At 32.9% G+C, this 24,420-nt stretch overlaps 6 protein-coding genes across 8 annotated transcripts; 2 read left to right on the forward strand and 4 right to left on the reverse strand.

Moving 5' to 3' along the window:
• Positions 1–1,029: 1,029 nt before the first annotated feature.
• On the forward strand, positions 1,030–3,086 carry LOC139994464 (DNA polymerase delta subunit 2). Its single transcript, XM_072017130.1, has 6 exons — positions 1,030–1,424; positions 1,535–1,836; positions 1,914–2,124; positions 2,197–2,401; positions 2,485–2,777; positions 2,864–3,086. Exons 1-6 carry the CDS (start codon positions 1,208–1,210, stop codon positions 2,980–2,982), a joined length of 1,347 nt encoding a protein of 448 aa, XP_071873231.1. The 5' UTR covers positions 1,030–1,207; the 3' UTR covers positions 2,983–3,086.
• A 1,207-nt stretch (positions 3,087–4,293) lies between these two features.
• On the reverse strand, positions 4,294–11,855 carry Nsl1 (non-specific lethal 1). Of its 2 annotated transcripts, XM_072017050.1 has the most exons (12): positions 11,444–11,854; positions 10,067–10,287; positions 7,838–9,505; positions 6,799–7,301; positions 6,478–6,672; positions 6,163–6,388; positions 5,973–6,080; positions 5,813–5,888; positions 5,569–5,728; positions 5,235–5,455; positions 5,017–5,151; positions 4,294–4,602 (listed from the first exon to the last, which is right to left on the reverse strand). In XM_072017050.1, exons 3-12 carry the CDS (start codon positions 9,286–9,288, stop codon positions 4,456–4,458), a joined length of 3,222 nt encoding a protein of 1,073 aa, XP_071873151.1. In that variant the 5' UTR covers positions 9,289–9,505; positions 10,067–10,287; positions 11,444–11,854; the 3' UTR covers positions 4,294–4,455. The 2 variants fall into 2 exon arrangements, with proteins under 2 accessions (XP_071873151.1, XP_071873159.1); XM_072017058.1 differs by having other exon boundaries at positions 4,550–4,623; positions 10,067–11,855.
• A 765-nt stretch (positions 11,856–12,620) lies between these two features.
• LOC139994439 (small G protein signaling modulator 3 homolog) lies at positions 12,621–16,619 on the forward strand. Of its 2 annotated transcripts, none has more exons than XM_072017084.1 (14): positions 12,621–12,878; positions 13,083–13,264; positions 13,367–13,465; positions 13,544–13,707; positions 13,902–14,112; positions 14,190–14,320; positions 14,392–14,625; positions 14,684–14,778; positions 14,867–15,012; positions 15,143–15,240; positions 15,315–15,494; positions 15,737–16,023; positions 16,097–16,257; positions 16,350–16,619. In XM_072017084.1, the coding sequence occupies exons 1-14, from the start codon at positions 12,810–12,812 to the stop codon at positions 16,540–16,542; spliced, it is 2,250 nt and encodes a 749-aa protein (XP_071873185.1). In that variant the 5' UTR covers positions 12,621–12,809; the 3' UTR covers positions 16,543–16,619. The 2 variants fall into 2 exon arrangements, with proteins under 2 accessions (XP_071873185.1, XP_071873174.1); XM_072017073.1 differs by having other exon boundaries at positions 12,623–12,878; positions 15,602–16,023.
• A 386-nt stretch (positions 16,620–17,005) lies between these two features.
• Positions 17,006–19,493, reverse strand: LOC139994527 (glycerate kinase). The gene is made up of 2 exons (XM_072017293.1): positions 19,366–19,493; positions 17,006–19,277 (listed from the first exon to the last, which is right to left on the reverse strand). Exons 1-2 carry the CDS (start codon positions 19,404–19,406, stop codon positions 17,138–17,140), a joined length of 2,181 nt encoding a protein of 726 aa, XP_071873394.1. The 5' UTR covers positions 19,407–19,493; the 3' UTR covers positions 17,006–17,137.
• Positions 19,494–19,965: 472 nt separating this feature from the next.
• Positions 19,966–20,512, reverse strand: LOC139994533 (histone H4). The gene has a single exon (XM_072017304.1). The coding sequence runs from the start codon at positions 20,335–20,337 to the stop codon at positions 20,026–20,028; it is 312 nt and encodes a 103-aa protein (XP_071873405.1). The 5' UTR covers positions 20,338–20,512; the 3' UTR covers positions 19,966–20,025.
• A 2,923-nt stretch (positions 20,513–23,435) lies between these two features.
• Positions 23,436–23,980, reverse strand: LOC139998052 (histone H2A-like). Its single transcript, XM_072022272.1, has one exon. The coding sequence runs from the start codon at positions 23,850–23,852 to the stop codon at positions 23,436–23,438; it is 417 nt and encodes a 138-aa protein (XP_071878373.1). The 5' UTR covers positions 23,853–23,980.
• Positions 23,981–24,420: the final 440 nt, after the last annotated feature.

The raw sequence follows: 24,420 nt of genomic DNA on the forward strand, positions 1-24,420 counted from the left end.
CCGCGTCTCTCTCTCTCTTTTTTTTTTTCGTCACCTTCTTCACGGGCGAGGTTAAAACGACAATCTTAGGCCTCGTCAAAATACTGCCGGATACATAAGGACATTCCGAAAATCGATCGCAAACTAACGCCAGCTGATTAGATTAAGATATTTTTTCTGCAATCGAATTTGAATGCAAACAATTACAAAAAAAAAATAAGGCAAAGTAAAAGAAATAGGCGAGGGAGACAGAAAAACGAAAAGGTTTTGATCGAGCTGTTGCACGTATTAGTGCGAAAGAAATTCTTACGATCCGCTTCGATTATTCGGAAAGTCCATTTTGCATCTGGATCAATCCGTCCATAATATGTCTCACGCTTGAGGCATTTGCACAAATGTGTGCATATTAATCATTGGGACTACAAAAACATATCATCATATGTAATGGTAATGATACCGTATACATATATATACATATGTATACATATATATGCACATATATATACATATATGTACATATACATATATATATATATTTAAAAAATATTAAGCAATAAGATTTTATTTATATGCCCGTAGAAGAAAAATTGAATGAACAACTGCATATCAACACGTGTGTCTGGGCAAGGATTAGCTTATACATGATATATATATATATACACACACATATATATATATATAATTAAAATATAAATATATATATGTATATTAATATATATACATATATATAGGTATATAATCTTTACTTCGTCGTTGTCAGGCGTTAATGTTAAACTTAATTATCATTAATTAATTATTAGATTGTGAAAGAATTTCTTCAGGTTCTAAGCAAGATTTGGAAATAATAAAACAAGTAAAATACATAGCTTCAAGTGGTTTTTTTTTACTAGTCCCTACATCATTTATTATATGTTTTACTTTTTTATATTACTTTTTCCTTTTCTTTATCTCGAATATTCAATATCATTCGCAAATAATTTAAAAATCAATAAAACGACTCTTGTAATTGATAGGAATGTAAAATATTTTTGGTAAATTTTGTACAATAAGACAAAGTTGTAGTGAAGCTAAAAGATATCTATTGTATTTCAAACTTTCCATACAACTGGCCTCATGGTGGCGCTAGTGAGGTTAGCGTTTCAGACAAATTTGGCGGTAAAACCGGTATAACCGAGTAATAGCTGAACGTAAATTATTTCATTAAATTTCGCATATATCTAAGTCAAAAATGGTTCATAAAACTAAAAAAGAATGTAATGATTTATTTGTGAAGCCGGGGAAAGAGAAGCCAGAAGTATTTGAAAGGGAACAAGCTGATTATAAAGATCTTTCGAAAATGTTTGTAAACATGAAAAATGATTATTCTAGACAATATGCGCACATATACTCTGCTAGACTTGCCGAATTAAGGGATGTTCTAATTCCGCGTGTTAAAGCTAAATGGGGTACGTTTATTAATTTTTCTTATATTACAAGGTTATGATCATATAATAAAAATATATATATAAATCTTCTTATGGATAATATAATGCGTATATTTTCCTTTCTCGCACAGGAAATGTTCCGATTGTCAAATTGGCCGATTTAGAAAATTTAGAAAACCAACAGTGCATAATAATTGGCACATTGTATAAACACCAACAATGGAAACCATCAATTTTAAGAGAACTTAGTGAAGAACATCAGTTTAATGTTTCCTGTTCTAAACCAAATTATTGCTCAGAGAAAGATCAACCATTTCTGGAAGATGAAATGTTGCGAATTAAATTAGTAGGCGAGCAAGTTGATTTAAAGCAAATTGTTACCGGAGTTGTTTGTGCTGTATTAGGCAATGAAAATAGTGATGGCGCATTTACGGTAATTTTAATTCTAGAAAAGTATAATTGTTGTTATATTTTTCTTATGTTTAACATAATAGTGATAATTCTATTTAGGTAAAGGATTGGTGTTTTCCTGGATGTGCACCAAAAGAATCTTTAAAAGAATGCGTATCGCAAAAGAAGCTGGTGATAGTGTCTGGATTAAATTTATCTAATAATTGTGACAGTTTAGGAATGTCCCTTTTTATGGAATGGTTGTGTGGAATGGCTGGTAATATAACGGTACAAAAGGATAATACTTCTATTGTTCGACTCATTATAGCAGGTAAATCACATTCGCTATTATAAAAATTATATATAACACTATAATTGTATAATACTTTATTATCTTTATTAGGTAATACCATAAAAAGTAATGATACATCACAGGCTGCAACAGACATAGCTAAAGAACTTGGAAAAGCAATAAAATCTGTAGATACATTCTTAAGTAATTTAGCAACATGTTGTTCTATTACTTTAATGCCAGGAGAACATGATCCCACTAATGTTATGTTGCCTCAAAGACCATTTCATCCTTGTTTACTACCTAAATCATCTAGGTTTGTATATATTGAATTGTATAAACAAGCAATTACCACATTTTATTATGTATACACAAATTTATTCTATTTCAATAACATAGACTTGAAAGCTTTAAAAGTACCACAAATCCATGGATTAGTAAAATTGAAGGACGAATAATAACTGGTACTAGTGGTCAATCAATTCAAGATATCATTAAAGTAGCAGGTGAAACTGGTATTTCAGCTCTTGAATGGCTAGAAAAGACCTTATTATGGAGACATATGTGTCCAACTGCTCCAGACACGCTATTAGCTTGCCCATACTATAAGAAAGATTTGTTTATTATGGAAACATGTCCAGATATATATTTCGTGGGAAATACAGACAAATTTGAAACGAAATTGTGGAAAGGTTTGTGCCTCATTGTAAAATATTTTAGCGGAATAAAAGCTACGATTTGTACTAAAATAAAAAGTGATTAATAATTTAATTTTTAGGTGATGAAAATCAAATTGTTAGATTAATATCTGTTCCACGTTTTGATACGAGTCAGACTGCTGTAATAGTAAATTTGGAGAATTTAGATACCCAATATATTTCCTTTAGTAATATTTAAATGAATCTTAGTCTCTCAACTGTAAGGATATTAAGAATATTAACTGTGTATATTTTAATTCTGATTCAGTATAAATTTTATATGAACATACATGTAAGATTTTTCAAATAAAATTCAAATATTATTAGAAAATGACAAGATCGTGCAGAAACACACATTTATTTTAATCCTGTTTATTTTATATTCATGATGTGATAAATTAAATTTCATTTAACATTTTGATATAATTTGTGATATTAACCAGCACATAAATAGTAAAAGAAAAACATGTTCTATTATTGCCTGTTTATTTTCATTCAAAATGTGATGTACAAAATCTAAGCGCATGACTTTTAAATATAGGTAGTACGTACGTTTGACTAAATATAAAATATGTAATAAGAAAGAAATTACATATAATATCACAGATTATTAAAAAATTATGAAATCACAGTGACGTAAGATTTTGAACATGTAACTTAAACATGAATTCATGCTCTATAAATTATAAATAAGAACATAACAGTCAAAATACAGGGTACAGTTATTTCTTGATAACAAAATATTATACGTCGTTTACTTTTAGTACTTCATTTCTTTATAAAAACTAAAATTTAATAAATATATCAACCTTTTGTAGTTCCATCTTCTTACCTGTGGATAACACAAAATCACGTAAAATACATAAATTAAATGTAAATGATCATATACATGTCCTTTTAAAATTTAATAAGTAAACTGCTTTTGACTGTTATATGAGATGCAAAAATTATGAAATCACTTGAAGAAATGATAAACAACATAAGAGAAGTCAAATATAGAAATATAACGATGTACACAATATAGACATATATACAATACATTATTATGTGTGTTCGTAGTAGTTGAATTTTTGTCGAATGGTTGCAATTATTGTACAATGAACATCGCTTCGTCTTAACTAGAAAAAATATGCAACATCGAAGGATAATGCTACAGAACATTTTAGTTGGCACTTTTATTTAACGTAAGAATTTGATTATAATATAAATACACTTTTTTATTTCTTTTTATTTCTTTTTTTTCTTTTTTTTCTTTTTTCTTTTTTCTTTTTCTTTTTTTTTTTTTTTTTTTTTTTTTTTTTTAAATATAAAATCGTCTATTTCTGGTCATATGAGATTCTAACTGTTGAAGGACTATGTCCTATTTTATCGGTTATAACAATGAAAGAAAAATATAACAATATCCTTATTCTAAATAAAAGGATGGTAGTCCTGTACAATTCTAATGCTTTGGCCGAAATAGCAATACTTAAAAAGCAATTATTAAGGTTTCCCATTAATTTAAGCAGAATGAAGTTATAAAATTTATATTTATAATACACTTTACAGATTCATAATACCATTAACTTAAGGTGCATGTTACATGACCGACAGGTATATATAACAATTGACAGGTAGCTTCTGCATATAGTAACGACGACGTAGACATGCTGTATGTATTAAAGACTTTATCCTATCTTTTAGCCGTTGGACGTATTCGTTCCTTTTCAGTATCCCTATCGTCAGCTACTGTCCATTCAGGATCATTGGGATCCTCACCCTCTACGTCACAACAAGCTGATTCTGTCGAATCTGATTCTGGAGAATCCATTTCCCCATCCTAGAAACGAAATATTAACATCTACCTAAATTGTTATGAAAAACTATTTTTTCCAACGGTTATTCTGCATATATTACAAAAACTATATTTAAATGTACAAGCTTGTAAGAGCTGAAAAAAACAATCAGCAGGCTAATTCGTCAAAATATTCTAATGCTTATAAAACTCATGTAAACGCAATGCAGTCTCTCTTAAATATTACTAAAATCTGAAATATGCGATAAAAATAAAATCAATTGTATTTAAAATAGGAAGCATCAAATAACACTGCTTACCAGGGATAGCCTCGAGGAGCCATGAAAGTTGGCTCAAAGTTTATATTAATAATCAGTACGAGCATTCAGATATTTCTTTCATAATAAAAAGTTCTGATAATTAACACTCAAATATTTAATACAAACACAGTGTACGTACATCGTCCGCTTTTTCTTCATCACGGGAACAAAGAGATGCTGAAGAAGCTTGCCAATGCCCATCTGGCATTACTTCCAGCATTTTGTCATATACTTCTTCGGATAATGGAAATATCCTTGGTTCATACGGCAAAATCTAACGAAAAACAATATACAATCTTTTTTAAATATTCTGTTTTGTATTTAAAAATGTGCTTTAATCAGATCAAAAAATAATACCTCATTTTCATCTTCATTTACCGAAGCACCAGTGTCGTCTTTCCCTACTCTTAACATAGGCGCAGTACGACGCCGTATAGCATTTTGCAAAGCAGATGATCGATGCAAGTTATCAGAGTTATGTTGATGTTCTGATTCTTGAACGTGTGGAGTTGCAGGAGGTGACGTAATTGGTGACATCATGTCTCCACCAAAATCACTTGCGTGCGGAGACATAGGATCTAACAATTGAGAAATAATTTATAAATTGTCTGAACACAAGAAGATTAATTACAGATAATTTCAATATTTTAATTTCGATATTTAAATTAAGTAAATTATAATGTACAATTACCTGGTGTATTCGCACCACTATCTGCCCGACTATCTGTCCTACGATTATGTCGAATACGAGACTGATGTGGCATATTCATATACGTCATAAAACGTTTGTTTTCTTCTCGTTCGCTTCGTTCATGTCTTAAAGCTATAGTTTCGTCTGACATATCTTCGAACTAAAAATAATGTACAAGATACGTTTAATCTCACTAGTGTAAAATTATTTAAAATTTCATACTCCTGTAATTAGATGTACTTACATCACTGTCTTGACTAGGCCTATGCATAACACCATTTTTAATATCCAACTTTGAAGGCTCTTCGCATAACCTCCACCTTGGAGAAAAAAAAAAACATAGCATAACATTAATAACTACCCTACTTGATATACAAAAATGTATTCAATAAAATGTTACTTACTTTGGTGTTAATATTTCTTTGTATTGTAACTTTTCAAGCCTAGTTGAAGCAGCTACACTATATGGTATAACTATATTATCAATATCGTACGAGTTTTGCCTCAATCGTCTGAAGCGAAAAAAAATTTTAACAATTTTAATTATATGTTTAATGTATATTTTTGTTAATAAATGTAATTAATAACACTGACCCATGAGAATTCTTTTCTTTAACTATGTTCTTCTCTGTAGTAGAAGCAATAGTGTGATGTAAAGGAGAAGGCACTGGAGATGAATGCTTACTAGAGCTGGAAAGTGCACTAATATCATCATCATCTTCAGTTGTCAGTTTCTGTACCCTCTTCCTACTTAAACCATGAACGCTTCTATCATGACCAAGCCTGTTTCTCTTTCCTTTTAGCATTTTCTTCTTAATTCCTACATAAAGAATATCAACAAACAAAGATTAGAAAGGACTAAAAAAGAATTCTTTACTACACAATTGCATGATGCAACATGTTACATACTTGCGGTAAGAATACTTGAGGATGATTTTTTTAACCGAGCTGCATATTTTGCCCTGTGCCCTGGAAGTTTCTTATTTCTCCTTTCATTGGTATCTTTATCTTTTAAACGTGTGATCCGTAAATTTCCCCTTAACATTTTTTGTTGCCATTCCACTGTTTTCATGATAGCATCAAGATGAGTTCCCTGTGTGATTTCTGCACAGCAAAAGGTTACACAGATTAATGTAGATTCTCAAAAACCTTATGCTACACATCATAACAAATTATATCATCTTATCAAGGTATGTACATAAATAAACATATACAGAAATAATGTTTTACCATCAGGAAATGACAAAACAGGATGAAAACTAGGATCCACAAGTGCAACCCTTTCTTGTACAGACATTTGTTCAATTGGTTCTTGCGGTTGCATTGGATCTAACCTTCCAGTGCATAAAGCACATGGTGGTAATACACGATCGCAATTGCATCTTACAGTTGATGCTTTTGCAGCACGTTTTGAGACTTCATGTAACTTATCTAGTTGTAATAATTTCCTCTTCCTGTAAAAACTCCAGACAAACGGCCGAGTTCTACTAGCAGATAATTCACCTTCTGGTGAATTATAACGTCCTGTAGAACCCGGTAAAACACCACTATACCCATTCACTGTTTCTGCATTATCAAGTATCACTAAACCCTTGTTAGCTCTAATATGCCGTTGCAATTCATTATGCTGTCTAATCCTGTATTCCAAATCCGATATTTGTGCTTGCAGCCACGTCCATCTTGCTGCTACACCTGCACGATCTTGAGCATACCTCCATGCTGCTCGTTTTGATCTGCAAGTATTATTGATAAAAATATAAGAAATAAATTAGTAAATAAATGCTAACCGACTAAATAACAATCGATATTTTGTTAAAAAATATTTTATCAATTAATTTACAGTAAGTACAGTTCTATGTATCGAAAATATTTGAAATATTACTATAAATATTGAAATAACATATACCTATTGTTTTGTTTTAGTTTATTATCTATTTATTTCTACTACATTTAACAATTATTTTTAATAGTAATGTACCTAAACTCACTATACTAAGTAACATAATAGTCAAATAAAATTTATCTAAACCGGCCCAAAATATTGTTCGGTTTCCAGTTTTTTATAAACTCAAATACGTGTTAAAAACAAAGAAGTTTAAAGGAATACTAAGATAACAGTACTAAATTTTGCATTACAAAATTACTCTAGGAAATAAAATGTACAAAATTATTTTAAATTCACAATTCCATTCTATTGAAACTATAGAGAAAATAGAATGGTCCCAAATCCAAACATGAATTTTTTTTTATAAAAGAAATTAAAACTTACATAGATATTCTTTGTTGATGTGGATTGTTAAATGACTGCATTTCATCACAACTTTCTCCACCACTACTTGATGCAGTACAATCAGAGTCAAGATTAGATTCCACAATATGTAATTGCGAGGCTAAAGGTCCTGCCACACTTTCTACTTCTTCGCCTCTAACTTTAACTTGAGGTGTACCAAACACTGACTGACGGTTGCTATTATTACCAGAAGTACTACTCAAATTGTCACGCGATCCATCACCAAAATAACGGCAACACAATCGCTGACGATTCACACTATTGCTCTGGGCAACACACATTTTCTCAATTTTTTGCAAAAATGAACTCAAACTACTACTAATCTCAGGAAAGTTTTTAACATTAGACTTAGAACTGATATTAACCAATTCTTGAAAAAGATATTTTTTCACTCCATGATGAGCAAGCTCAAGAACTCCAGTGTTTTCTTCAGCAACATGCCTGCCTATTATTCTTGCTTGAAGCTTCCTCAGTCTTCTTAATAAAAATGCACATTTCCTTTCACTTTCGTGTTGTTTTTGAGCAACAATATCTTGCTGTAACTTTAAGGTGTTGACTTTCTGTTGGTCCACTGCATCAGCAATATTGCAAATACTCATAACATCAACATCAAGTAAATCTCTTTCAAAAGAAGGAAATCCTTCTTCAGGCATAGAAAACATTTCGACTCCATCCACAGTGCTTTGCGCTGGTTCATTACTACCTGTAGATATATTTTCTGCATTCTCCACACCTTCAATAGATTTAATAACTTGTAAAATCTCCTCAACATTCTGTCCAATATCACCAACATTGCTCATATTACATTGTTCATTATCCACAGTTATATCTGTACCAAAGGCCATTATTTGATCCACATCCAGACTTTTATTATCTCCTATTGTCTCTGAGCCCACCAAAGGCAAATCTGCGCTTGATTTCAAAAAACCCATATTGTCCGCTTGATCACCCATAGATGGGTCGTTCATTATAGTATCAGTCACCTTTTTCCCAGGACTGCCCGTAATGTCCAGTTGTTCACAGTCCTGTTTTATCAATGCCTTCTTTGTAATCAAGTCAGATCCGTGCGTAAATGTAGACAAACTATCAAGATCATTGGCATATTTCGAGTTGATGACATCACGAATGAGGTCTTTGGATATACCATGTAAGCACTGTTCATCAATCTTTGATGGTTGGACGTTTGCAGAAACAACAAATTTCGCCAGAATTTCACGATTCTGGCACAACTCTGTAGCCTGCTCTGGGGAAAGAAATCCACCAGCTGGAAGGGAAGGGAGCAAATTTTCAGGCTTTTGAGGACCACCTTCCGTCAGAGCAGGGGCCATCACTGCCACTGACACTGCCAGTGCTGCGGCCTCGACATCCAGAGGCTCCCACGTGCGTACGCACCCACACCTACACTTCACATGTGCTGTTCTCACTCCCATTCATCCATTACTGATTTATTGTCCTGCACTTGTATTAACTATTGTTATGCTTTGGAATAATTTCTTTCTTCTGTTTTATTTCCCTTTTGAACCACGTACTCTTTCTTCATTCATTCCACATTTAATATTATGTTGTTTCAACAGTATTCTCCATCCTGTTTAATTTCTTCATTTCCTTGTTTCATTTGCGTGTTGTGGACCAATTCATAACCTTAATCTGCAAATAAATATACAAAAATAAATATTTATAAGATTATATATATTATTATTTAGATATATATATATATGTGTAACAATTACTTTGGCTTTCCGTTAATACTATTAAGATACTCATTATAATACATCTACGGAAGTATATTTACAAGAATTAAGACTAAATTTACCTAAATGTAAATAGCATATATTGAATAAATTAATAGTATACAGAACAAATGTATTTGTATCTAACAAAATACTACGTTATTATATAAATCGCAAATTACACTATTTAATTTCCTTTTCAGCATTCATATGTTTATAAGGTACAAGCTGGCTGTCATTTGCCAAACGTTTAATAAAAAACATCAAATAAAAAATGCATAAATAAACAAGTCATTAGTAGTTAGTATCACGAATATCTAAAAATAGAAGCAATTTTAATGCATAATTAATTAGTATATGTACTAGTGATCAGCATCACGTGAAACAATTTTTATTTCGAAATATCGAAAGCGAGAGGGAAAGGCCACCGATACTTAATTTAATAAAGAAGCAAGTAAAACATAAAAATTCCGCTTACCTTGTACTCTTCGCTCGCAGAATAGGAAGCCCGTTGAAAATCGCAGATTCTTCAAACCGATACTCCTCGGTGTGGCAACATCCAAACACGCGGAGTAAGCGAAGAGGAACGTCAGAGAAGCAAGATCGTTCTTCCCACGAAGATGTATGTTCCAATATATGTCGGATCACAGTATTCGAGCGGTGAACTTCGAACGTAGAGTAAGCTGAGACGGTAAGCGGCTGCCGGCGAATAACGATATCAACGCGTTATTAAGAAATTGGAATGCGATGAAACAAAACGCTGCTACGCGTTTGTGAAAGAAAGTCCCGAACACTGTGTTGTTTGACGAAATAACGAAGGATAGAACGTTGAATAAAAGTGATTAAGGAGGTAGGAAGGAAGCTTAATCGAAGGTAGAAATTTCCGGTCAGCACTACGGAGTGTTGCACATAATTACACTAGATATCACTACCAAGTATACATGTCGTGGAGATTAATAACAGATATGCTTGCATCGTTTGACGCATTCCCACGTGATTACTCGTCGCGAAATATAGAAAACAACAGCAGTAGTAGTAGCAGCAGTGGTAGCAGCAGTAGCAGCAGCAGTAGCAGCAGCAGCAGCAGCAGCAGCGGTGGCGGCGGCGGTGGCGGCAGTAGCGGCAGCGTTTCCTCGTCGTGGCACGGAATTGGAAAACAAAGATAAAAACATGCCGCACAACACCACCGCCGTCCTCGTCCTCGTCCTCAACAGAGGAGGCAGTTCTTTCTCGTCAGTTGCACGTCGTCTATTGCATAATGACGCGCAAGATTTGTATCCCCGGCAAAAGTCACTACTATTATACGAATCACTTCGCGTATTCACCGATGTCCACGTACGCGAAAAACCTTTACACATACGACTTCCGCAGAGATGTCGAAGGCATCGAGAGGTATTATATACACCAGAGGGAAAGGGAAAGAGAGTGAGAAAGAAAATGAGAAATGTACGTGTATGTGCGTGCGTGCTTGCGCGAGCGCACGCGTGTGTGTATGTGTGTGTGCGCGCGCGCGTACGTGTGTGTCTGTGCGTGCGTGTCAAAGAGGGAGAGAGAGAGAGAGCAAGGGAAAAAGTTAGAGCGAGATAGAAAACACGAAACAGAGAAAGATAGAAGACACTAACGTGCTTCGCCTCGTGAATAGCGTAACCACGAGACGGTGCGTTAAACGCGGACGTAGGCGCGTTTACACGGTCGAGCTAACGTTCGGTACGTAAAAATGTAATTGAAGATAAAAACACGGGGAAAATGAGGCAAGCGGCTTCCTTCGCGGTACTCTCGTAGCGTACAATGGCGGAGCAAAAAACAGATTCGAAGGCAGCTTCTTTTGGCCAGTTTCCCCTTCTATAACGCTCACCTCGGTTCGGTGGCGCTCGACATAATCGCACATACACCCATCGAGATCCACGAATAATCGAGCGTTCCTTCAACACTTCACGCAACACGGCACGACTTTCATGCAACTCGCGTTCGGATATATAAATGTCCGTCACACCCAATGTACGATAATCCCTTACGATGATTCTCTTGTTAGAATTAACGCGCTTACTCCCTAACCGTTTCTGCGTCTCTTCTTGGTTATTGGTATATACGACGTTTCCGGTGAATCGAGAGTTTCCTTCCTTAATTACGGACACCGACGTTGATTTTATGGTAAAAGTCACACGAGTAACGCGAGCTATTTATCAATAATATATAGGAAATTCGACCAACTTCGGTGTTACTGAAGCGGGATCGACCAATACTGCAGTGCTGCTGCCGGATGTGGCCTTCGTGCCACGCTGCCCAATCGGATTCATTTTCTATGTATAATGTCGGCGGTAAAGTCCAATTCGCAGCTCGATACCGTGAATGCTAACGAAAAACCCTAGATTCTGGTCGAGATACTTTTCCCGCTTCTTCCATATACTATAGCACACCTGCTGATACACGTTAATTGCAAACTCCTGTATACCGGAATTATGGCATCGCGTTTAAAACAACATAATGTTAATTCTTACACATATTTATGTGCAACTTCAATTAGTTACGTGTAATTAATTTGTCTTCTTCGTAGGAATCGTTCTTATATAATAAGAAAATTAGATCGTAACTTGATAAATGTACTATGTAGAATATTACAATAAACAATACGTGATGTGTTGAAATGAGCTACATTTATTTTCATTCTGATTCATAGCTATATATATTGTAGTAAACACTTGATACGTAATCAATTTTTTGCTTCGTAATGTTAAATTGTTATACAATACGAATAAATATTTTTTAATACGTGTTACCTTTCCTTTATCAATTTGAAACATACTTTTTAATATCCATCGGATAATAATACATTATTTATATATAACGTATAATTTTTGTAAAGTATTACTGAAAATGTATAATAGGATAACATAATTGTAAATCAACCATTCAGCAATTATTATATAAGTTTTCCACAAAAATTGTTTTAAACGTAACAGACGATAAATTTACTATCTGTAAGTCATTGCGCAGATTTAAATATTTATATTGGTGTGTTATCGGTTTAATTATCAGTAGGTTCGTTAGATGGCGACATAAATATAATAGCAGAATAATAGTGTCAATACCGTGAACGTCGTGTATAGATTAATATTTTTTAAATACGAGGAATATATGATATCATTAAAATAAAATAATGTAAAATAATAAGTAAACAAATATATAAAAAACAATAAATAAATATCTAAAAACTCTACAAAATGGATATCGCTAAATCGTTATTTAATGTTCGTGATCATGAAGGTTATGTTGGAAAAGAAGACCATAACGTTAGTATTTTTATCTATTTGATTTTAATGAATTTCTCATTCGATTATTTTATTTATGAATAAAGGAGAATTAAAAGCTTGGTATTTGTGAAAATAAAGAGTTTTTGTAAAGTAATATTTAGTTTACCATAAATTACCAAAAACCAGATTACACATTGTTAGCATATTGTTCATTTGAAATTACACAATATCTTTATTCTTTAGAAAAAATTGGAAACTGCTGCTTCTGAAGATGAATTTGAAGTAGAAGTTTCAGGATTGTGTGGTGAAGTTTTATCTCCCGCACCAGGAGGTCCATTTTCTGCCTTAACGCCATCCATGTGGCCCCAAGATATTTTAGCTAAATTAAATCAACCTGATGATCCCAATTCGCAACCTGAATATAGGTGTTTATAACAAATTTTTTAGTATAAAATACTATTATAACACATGATAATTTAATACATTATAATTAATTTTCTTATGTATACAAATATAATGTATGATAGGTTTGATGAATTCGGATTTCGTGTAGAAGAAGAAGATGGCCCAGAGCAAAGTTCAAAAAAGTTGTTAGGTATCCCATTTGTTGAAGATCCCCAACACAGGTATGAAGAAATCAAATGAACAATAGTTATCAAATTAATAAAATTAATAAAGCTAACTTTAAATACTTCTATATTTAGACTACAATGGGTTGCTCTGTTAGAATTCAGCCATAATAAAGAAGTAGCTGAATTTTCTTGGCAAAATATGGATAGAAGATTGCCACGTACAGATAAATTGCGAGATATGGTTCATCGTGGTATACCTCACTCTCTGAGACCTCAAATTTGGATGAGAATGTCAGGTAAGGAACATCAGGTTTTTGAATCTGGTCAATTATCTGGTCTGGTTCCAAATTATGTTTTGAGGTCCCAAACAATACAACGGTAACGAGATTTCACCCATTCCTGTCCAAAATTTTCATCGCAACAACTTCCCCCATCCCTAACATTTTACAATATACAGATACAAGATAAATTACTTTATTTAATGTTGCAGGTGCACTTCAGAAAAAATGTTCTTCTGAGATAATGTATAAAGATATAGTAAAAGCATCAAGTAATGACGCATTGGTAACTAATAAACAGATTGAAAAGGATCTTTTACGTATTATGCCTGCTAATGCATGTTTTAGCCACCTTCACAGCACAGGAATACCACGTTTAAGACGTGTTATGCGTGCTCTTGCTTGGTTATATCCTGATATTGGGTAATGATACTTTTATTAAATAATATTGTATGTAATATCCTTATTTATTTATTGTATAATCTATTTGTTTTGCAAAGATATTGCCAAGGTACAGGAACAATAGCAGCTTCTCTTTTATTATTATTAGAAGAAGAAGATGCTTTTTGGATGATGGCTACAATAGTAGAAGATTTATTGCCAGCATCTTACTATTCTTCAACATTATTAGGTAATATACTACTAACATATAGTAAATTATGTAAAAAAATAATGGATTTCAATTTTAAAAATATTTCACAGGTATTCAAGCTGATCAAAGAGTACTTCGTACATTAGTAGCTAATTATCTCCCTGATATCGACCATGTTTTAGTTCAACATGATATAGAATTAAGTTTAATATCTTTACATTGGTTCCTGACTTTATTTGCATCTGTTGTACATAAAAAAATATTGCTCCGTATATGGGATATGTTTCTTTTTGATGGATCTATAGTGTTGTTTCAAGTTACACTTGGAATGTTAAAAATTAAAGGTATATAATATTGCTAGTAAATATATTCACAAGTGTAAAATATTAAATATCTTTTTAGAACATGAATTAAAGGAATTAGAAAACTCTGCACAAATATTTAACGCTCTTTCGGATATACCCGGAGATATTGACGATGTCGATCTATTATTTAAAGTAAGTTCTCATTTTCCAATTCTTATTAAAATTTGTTATACAGGTAATGAGCTAATTTCTATAACCGAAAGTTATCATCTTTTCTTAGACGTCTTTAGAAGTAAGTGGATCATTAACAGACGTTTTGGTTGAAACTCACAGACGTAGACACCTGGCCTATTTAATGGCAGATCAAGGTGGTTTAGTGGGTAATCCTGATGCTGTACCAAATTTACCAAAACAACATCTCAATAGGTATAATAAATTTAAAATTATATCGTTTGAAATGTTTTCATTAAGTTTTTAATTAAATATTTATTTATAATTAAATTTCTGATATAAACATTCTATTTCTAACTGTTATAATGGTCTGTATTTTTTTAAGGCGTCAAATGAAAAAAAATAAATCAATGTTTCAAACGTTCTTGTTTGGAAGTTATGATACTGAAGATGATGCAAAGTCAAAAAATATTCGACAAACAGGTATATTGATACCATGAATAAAACAAACGTGACGTTTTAAAGAAATTGAAAATCACACGTTCTAAATATTTTAGAAATATTGGTTGATTTAAGGGAAGCTGTTTTGCAAGTTGCTAGACATTTTATAAATGTCGACCCGAAATTAAATAGTATTGTGCTTATAGCAGATTATAGTATGGAGAGTCATGCAAAAGATCATGATAATTATGTTAATGTTTCACGCACTAGAAAAAGGAGAGCTAAGGCGTTATTAGGTATGTCATTAACATATATTTAAGTTGTGAAAATATTCCTAATTATACGTAATATTAATATACAATAAGATCATTTCTCTTTCAATTTCTATGATCACGTTATACAGATTTTGAAAGACATGATGATGATGAATTAGGTTTTCGAAAAAATGATATAATTACAATTATAAGTCAAAAAGATGAACATTGTTGGGTGGGAGAACTTAATGGATTAAGAGGATGGTTTCCTGCAAAATTTGTAGAATTATTAGACGAAAGAAGTAAACAATATACGTGTGCTGGAGATGATGCAGTTAGCGAAGCTGTTACTGATTTAGTCAGGGGAACTTTGTGTCCCGCTATTAAGGCAGTATTAGAACATGGAATGCGTAGACCATCATTCTTAGGTGGTCCATGTCATCCATGGCTTTTTATCGAAGAAGCTTCAAATAGAGAAGTGGAAAAGGACTTTAATTCAGTTTACAGTAGATTAGTGTTATGTAAGACATATAGACTGGATGAAGATGGTAAAGTTCTCACGCCTGAAGAGGTAGTACTATTTATCTTTACAACAGATTATTTGATCCACATTTATAACCTAACCCTAAGCAATTTTTTTCCAGTTATTATACCGATGCGTTCAGTCAGTAAATTTAACCCACGATAATGCACATGCTCAAATGGATGTAAAATTACGATCTCTTATTTGTCTCGGATTAAATGAACAAGTGTTACATTTATGGCTTGAAGTTTTATGTTCGTGTGTAGAAGTTGTACAAAAATGGTACTAGATATATATTGAACAAAATAATAATAGTTTATTATAATTCTATTATATTTTTTATTGTAATAATTTACGTATTATTAATTTTACAGGTACCAACCGTGGAGTTTTATCAATAGTCCTGGCTGGGTACAAATTAAATGTGAATTAAGAATATTAAGTCAATTTGCATTTAATTTAAATCCTGATTGGGAATTACCACCAAAAAAAGAACAATCACAACCTCTGAAAGATGGCGTGCGTGATATGCTAGTTAAACATCATTTGTTTAGTTGGGATCTTTAGCCCACAATACAAATTTTTGTACTAAATATCGTGTATGTTATATGCAACAATAATACAAGGTAATTGTGTAGTACAAATCACTTGCTATTATGTATGTAGAATGAGCATTGTATGTGCGAGCGTGTGCGTGCATGTGTACTATGTGCGAACGCGCGCGTGTGTGTGTGTGTTAGATAAAAATTTAGAAATAAATTAAATAATTTATTTAAATATAAATTAAATATTTTATCTAAATATAAGTTATTTTAATCTCATTGTTTAATATAAACAAATGTTAATGAATCTCACTAATCAAGTTTTTAATTGGGTTAATGACGATTAAAAGTGAAAATATACGTATGTTACACGTGGTGGTTAATTCTATTTAACGAAAGGAGTTAAACGGATATATCTATTGTGTATATCGTATTAAAATCAGCGTGATAAGTATTAGTATTTGTACTTTAAAAAATTTTAATGATAATTTGCATGCATATATTATTTATTCATGTCTAAGTTCTAATGTATACAAATATCTTTAAAAAATAAAACTTTTCATTTAAATTTATAAGATTTTTAATATAGTGTAGAAAATTTCCCTGTTTTACAAAATATGTTACAGTGGCAAATCTTTATCTTCCAAAAGATTTTTAAGCGGAAATTTTCTGTCTTTGCGACAACATGGATCGGTCAAATTAGCATCAATAATTTTTATATTAAGTTGGTCGATCTTTTTCTCGACCACAGCCGATGGTCTAGACAAAAATTTATCCCAATCAAAAGGTTCTCGTTTATACAAATTTTTATATCTTTTTATAGTTGAGATATCAATATGTAAGTCATGTACATCTAAAGCATTTTGGAAAAATTCTTTTCCAAAATCTATTTTACAGTCGCATTTACGTTTTTTTATATAGATGAAGTGTAAGTCCATAACATTCGTACCAGTAAAACCAGTTTTAAATAAATCTGTACCTCTCTTAAATCGAGAATATAAATTGTATGAATCATTCTCATTTAAAGCATTTTCAGGTAACATACGTTCTACTTCCATTGTTCGAAGTATAAATGGAACTACATTATCCTCATCATTTTCATCTATTTCTTTGTTAGGACTAACTTCCTTTTCCATTGTTTTTATTATTTCTTTCTTTTTATTTGTTATAAACCCACTTAATTGTTGCGTTTTGCATAGATCTTTACGCTGCTGTTGTATGTTAAGTTGTTCTTGCTCTTCCAGTTTTTTTCTAAGAGCTTCTTTCTTTTCCTCCTCTTTAATTATTACTTTTGATGCTATAGACTTTACTCTTGCATATACATCATGTATCAGTGGGCCAATAGCAGGATAGCCAAATGCACCTGCTGCATCAGTCGGACCATCTTGTCCATCTGTTCCTGCGCTCAACATTATTACTTCATATTCCGAAAATCGAGGGTAACCTTTAATTTTTGCTAACCAGTCTAATGAAAAATGTAGTGCTAATTCTTGATTTCTACCACCTTTCCCTTTTCCTTTAACTACTACTGTTGGTTCACCACCTCCAATCAATACTATTCCTTCTTCACTCGCATTATCAATTAAGTTATAAATTTCATCCACTTTAGCAGCAGATAAAGAAAGTACAGGAATATCTTTTACTTTTTCAAAAAATTCTTCTTTTTCTAAAACTTTATCCAATGCAAGACATATCAAACTTGTTATATGAACATATGCTAAACTGACATCATGTACATTACCTACAACATCAGGCCTTAATATTATTGGAGTTAACTTGTGATGATACGCTTGCAAAGAAGCTGCTTCAATCGCCACTGTATTATTTCCCAAAATAATATTAGTTACATGCTTGAATTGTTTTTTCTTTCGAATTAGCAAATTCTTATCGTTAAATTTTTCTTTAGATGTTAAAAGTTTTTTCACATCACCGTCTATACGTTCAAATAAATTATATTTTCTCAATATAGCTATTACCTCTTTTGGACCTTTACTATTGTATACCGTTGGACCACTAGCAACTAACTCTATAGGATCATCTACAATATCAGATAATATTAAACTGATAATTGTAGCTGGATAGGCCATTCGAGCTAAACCACCACCTTTCACCATAGATAATTTACTTCTCACTATATTAAGCTCTTTTATATCAGCTCCAGCTGCTTGAAGCATTTTACAAACATATAATTTATCTTCACGTTCAATTACTGGCCTTGGCATATAAAGCAACGCAGAACCACCACCGGATATCAATACAATTAAAGTATCATTTTCTGTAAGAGATTCGACTAAGTCTATAATTTCATGTGTTGTTTCTAAAGATCTATCATCTGGCTGATTATGTTCAGAACCTTCGTAATATTTTACTACGCCACTTCCTATTAAAGGAAAATATGATTTGTCTTCAGATTTCCACATCGAGTCTGTCGATGCAGAGGGAACGCTAACTACACCTCTCTTCAAATAACTGCCAAGCATATGTTCAAGAACTACTGCCATACCCATGACAGCTTTGCCAAAACCAACTAAATAAACATTTTCTTTAAGTTCAAAACTTTGGTCTCCAACGTATAATATTCCATCTTTAAATTTGACTTTATTTAGCATAAGAGTTTTAGGTGAAACTGCTTTAACACCAGCAAAATACATATCTTTTAATACAAATTTAGATTTTTCCAAAGCTTTTGGATCTGTTGACATCTTTCTACGTGTAAATTTTACAATGCTTAGTAGGTTAGATCGAGAAAAAGCGTGATTACTGAAACAGTGTCAAAAGATTATTGTAAATACACTTTGTTCTTGCGAATAACAAAACACTTGCATTAAACTATAATTAAAATACTTACCTATACCGCGCTAATTTATGTAATATTCTCTCATAGCGCATCTCTAATCAACTAATATCACAAATACATTTGTACGGAATAAGGTTTATCAGATAAGCTCTATAAAAATTCTCATCTGTATTCGCAAATTTTTTCAAATACAATCTGCGCATATTAAATATACCCTTTTCTAAATATTTATTCTGAACAGTATCTTTAATTGATATTACATAAAAAGTATTGAAATGCACAGAGAAAATACAAAACATGCATAATTATATTATATTGGCACTTAGAAATATTATAAATTGAAAACATTGTATGATTTTGCTTTATTCTGATTCTGCATTGAACTATACATATACATGATGTATTACACATATTTAACGTTAGAAATATTACTAACACAATACAACTACTACTAACACTACAATTATACAAATACAGAACTATAAAGCCAAATTGAAGTACATTTTACGATCTTAAACAATATAAAATAATCTCAACAAAAATAAGTTCAACAAATGCTAGATGCAAACGAAAGTAAAAATTAAAAATTTCATCCTACTCATCATTAAATAGTAGCAATGATAGTTTCCGAGAGTTATTCATCCGCATATATTTTGTGGCTCTTATAAGAGCCGTTTTATACGAAGCTGAGTAGGCGGAATCCATAGAAATTTAACCACCAAATCCGTAGAGCGTTCTTCCTTGACGCTTCAGGGCGTAAACCACGTCCATTGCGGTTACAGTTTTTCTTTTCGCGTGTTCGGTATATGTGACAGCGTCACGAATTACGTTCTCAAGGAATACCTTCAGTACACCTCGGGTTTCTTCATAGATCAAACCTGAGATTCGTTTTACGCCACCACGTCTTGCTAGACGACGAATGGCAGGCTTCGTGATACCTTGGATATTATCACGGAGAACCTTCCTGTGTCTCTTCGCTCCTCCTTTTCCCAATCCCTTTCCTCCCTTCCCACGACCAGTCATAATGAGAACTTTTCTTGGATACAAAAAACAGTTATCTCCGAGAGATATCCCAGAACTACCGTTTAGCAACAGAGGTCCACAGTTATATACCAAGCGTCGTTTAGGTTCTCCCCACCACTACCTTATCAGCCAATCACAGAAAAGTCGGCTTCAAGTGGATCTCGCTGGGGTACAGCTGCTCGCTATAATGTATTGTGCAGTTGTAACGAACATCTGCTGAAAATGTGTCAGTCAGCAGACAAAGAACACATCCTCTACCGCTGTATATACTTGTAAAGAACACTTTTGATGTAAATTAAATGATGTAAATACGTATATATTAGCCCTTCGCTAACTGCTCATTATATCGGTGATTTTATTTACCTAGTTATCAAAAGACAGTTCCTAAAAAGAAGGATGGTCATAAAATGCGAAATTTCTATTCCTTTAGACACTTAAAATTCTAGTAAGACATCATTCTATTAATCCTAAATTATCATAAAAGTACAATCATTTATGATTATTGAAAATGTGATGGAAAAGTTGTAAAAAATATAAATGAAATTGACAATGCCCCGAAGGGAAACATGGAAATGGAACTTCCTAACTTAAAATAATTATAACTTCGAACTAAATGCATCAAATACAAGAATTCAAACTCTATGTTATTAAGAAAATTCGATATTTATATAGTATGTAAAAATATATTATTCAAATTATTAATTAATAACAATAAAATGCGGCGAATTAAAGTAAAGTATTACGATACTAATATTCTACGAAATATATTTGTTATTAATGTTTGTTAGTTCTAAAATAAGATGAAATGTATTTAATACGAAAAATTATTGTTCTATTTTGTTATTCTCTTTTTCAAATAATAGTTTTTCAATGATATCATCGTTAACGTTAAAGTATAGAATGTAGATATAATATGTAAATACGGTTCAAGCGCGGGCGTACAGCATGCAAATGTACATATTATGTACAGTGTATAGTGTAGTGCATTTGTAATATAAAATAGAAAGTATTTATTTATTTTTTTATTTATCATTATTGTTATATCGCTGCTTGCGATCTAAATCGTTCTAGCTTTGTCGGCGTTTGCACTGTATGTGATTGACTATTTAATAGAACTATTTACAGAATACTGGGAGTTGTCCAGTAATCGTGCCTAATATTACGCGTAACTATTCTGTATAAACTATATTGCGCGAGTGTTCTAACAGTTTGATGTACGGATGATTCTAATCTAACAAATTTCAACCGTTCGAGTCGTTCTGACGTCGCTCGTGAGCATTCGGCTTTAAGAGACCAGTACACACTATTGCACAAGTTGCAACGTTTTTATTGTACTTGTATTACGTATTATGTATTACGTATTTTATAGTATGTATTGTTCTGGTACTTCGGGTTTATTCAACATCAGACTTCTATACGTTTACTTGTTAACTTCCTTAACCAATATTATACCGGAGAAATGTCATCCGAAGAAGAGACGAAATATATTTTCTTACTCTTCATATTCGATATATTCCATTTTGTTTTCAAAGTTACAATATAATTAGGAACATATTTCATGGAATATGTGCATCGTAATATTTTAATTTACCGCGTTTTACTATTATTAATTAACAATTTAAACAATATGTTTTTGCATACTATATAAATATTGACTTTTCTTTACAAAATAAAGTTTGAATTCTTGCATTTCATGGATTCATTTCGAACTTGTATAATAAGTTTAACTCAGAAAGTTCCAATTCCAAATCACCGTCAACTTCATCTGCATTTTTTACAAGTTTCTTATCACATTGATCATAAATGATTCTACTTTTACTTTAAGACAAGATACTTTAAGATTTTAAATTCGGGTAATAAATAGTACATAATTTTTTTTTATATAACGATATAACGTAATAATGATATGTAGAACAATGACGAAGTAGTTAATAATACGAACAATTTTCCCATACGATTATGAAGGCCTGTAGCACGGTCCTCATAATAGTACTCATGTCCTTTGTTATCATTTTTAGCACCCTTTGGGACTTTTCGTGTACCAGATGAAACACAGCTCTCCGTTCCATTTTACGATGGACATGAAAGACATCCATTGTTATATCAGGCAACGAGTCCTTACCAGACAACTTTCCAGAGATTCAATCTATAGTATTTATACGTCGGGTTTGCGTTAGGACTTGGATTTGAGGCGTGTAAGGGTGTATATATCTGTGCCTGGGTTGTTCATCGTCGTTGTACTATCGTTAGATAACGTTTATTACCACGAATACAAGATCGACAACTGGCCACAGTAATTTAGATACTAATGACAATGATCTTAGATTCGATATAACGAATCCACGGACCACGAGATAACGGATATACTTTGCTTCAAAGTCTACGTCGGACTCGACTCATTCCTCGTGATACACTGCTCGCTCGATTCACTCTTCGCTACTCACGCACTAGGTTTCTGGCTAGTAAGACTGCAAGCAAGAGGATAACCTTTCGTCGCTGCCGAGCAAAACTACGATGAGGTGTCCTTACGGCACCAGGTCATCGGATTTGTCAGGGAAAATCTCATAACGGGCGACAGATATACGGGCTGATAGAACAAAAGCTGCTTGCCAAATGCGTCACCCTCTGGCGACCATCCGTATGTGCCTAACTACGGGGTCGTTGGGTCGTTTATCGTCAAATATCGATACGACCGATTCGTTAAAGGCGGGCTATGCGATTCAACGTCTCCGTTAGGTGCAACGTTCATCCCGTGACCGTGGCTACCTACGTTCGGCGACCGGTCGTCGCTTCAGGCCCAAGCTCATTGTCTCGAGTTTCGAATAACTGCGTTTGGATTGTTTCGTAATTGCTACAGCATTCGGGTTTTTCCGAGTGATTCCAACGGGCAGTCCCGTTGTCCTTTATATTAATATATGATCCTAAAATAATAGCCAAGCAAGAATTTCTAAATATTTTATGACTGATAAATTTGAAAATTTTGAAAATTTGAAATTTCTTATTTCAATCGTTTTACAAAATTTAGTAATTTATGGTGACAATTGTGTAAATCCTTCGTTTGTGAGAAGATCCTTCGTTTTGAAGATAATTTGTGGCCCTTAAAAGGACCGTTTCGTGGATATATCGTTGCTTATGCCTTCTCCATTTTTATTTGGCAAAAGTGCCGTTTGAATGTTTGGCAAAACATCCCCTTGACGGATGGTGACTCTAAATAGTAATTTGTTCAATTCCTCGTAATTACGACTGGCGAGTTGAACGTGTCTGGGTATGATTCTGAATTTTTTATTGTCTCGTGCTGCGTTTTCAGTCAATTCCAGAACTTCAGCAGTCAAATAACCAAGTATAAATATAAGTGCAGTCAGGTAGACGCGAACACCAAACTCCACGCGTTTGGCGTAATTATTTTTCCTAAGAAGTCTATAGATACGACTAACAAGAAATTCGAGTTCCGCTTTGAACAAACGAGATGAATTTCCCTTCGCCTTTGTTTCCTCTCCTTTTCCACAACTAGACATTTTAGATTTATACTAAAATGAAGACGAACGATTAGAAATAGAACAGTTATTAGGTTGTCCGGAAAGTTCTTTTGTTTTTTAAATAGGAGGTAAGTATAAAATATATTTCCTACTGTGTATCTTTCTTAAATAATATACAATCCTTTCTCTTCTACCACCTTTTGCCATCTCTCCGGTAGCCTCATAATGCCATTTTTCCAAAATTCTCTTGGCTTACTTTTAAAATATTCTTCGAGACCGTTTTCTACTTCGTTTACTGATTTGGATTTTCTATCGCGAAGAAAATCCTTTAGGGGGAGGAACAAATAATAGCGCGATGGTGCAAGGTCTGGAGAGTTTGGAGGATGTGGTAAAACATCCCAATCAAACTCTAAAAGTTTCGTTCGCACCGCTAAAGAAACGTGTGGCCTCGTGTTATCGTGGTGGAACACGACGCCATGTCTGTCCATCGCATCAGGACGTTTTGTGATAATGGCTTCTTTAAGTTTTTCGAGTTGGGTACAATATTTTTCACTGTTGATCGTTTGCCCTTCCGGAAGTAATTCGTAGTAGAGAATACCCTTTCAGT

This window comes from Bombus fervidus, chromosome 2 (genome assembly GCF_041682495.2).
Source record: "Bombus fervidus isolate BK054 chromosome 2, iyBomFerv1, whole genome shotgun sequence".
NCBI classification, from domain to species: domain Eukaryota; kingdom Metazoa; phylum Arthropoda; class Insecta; order Hymenoptera; family Apidae; genus Bombus; species Bombus fervidus.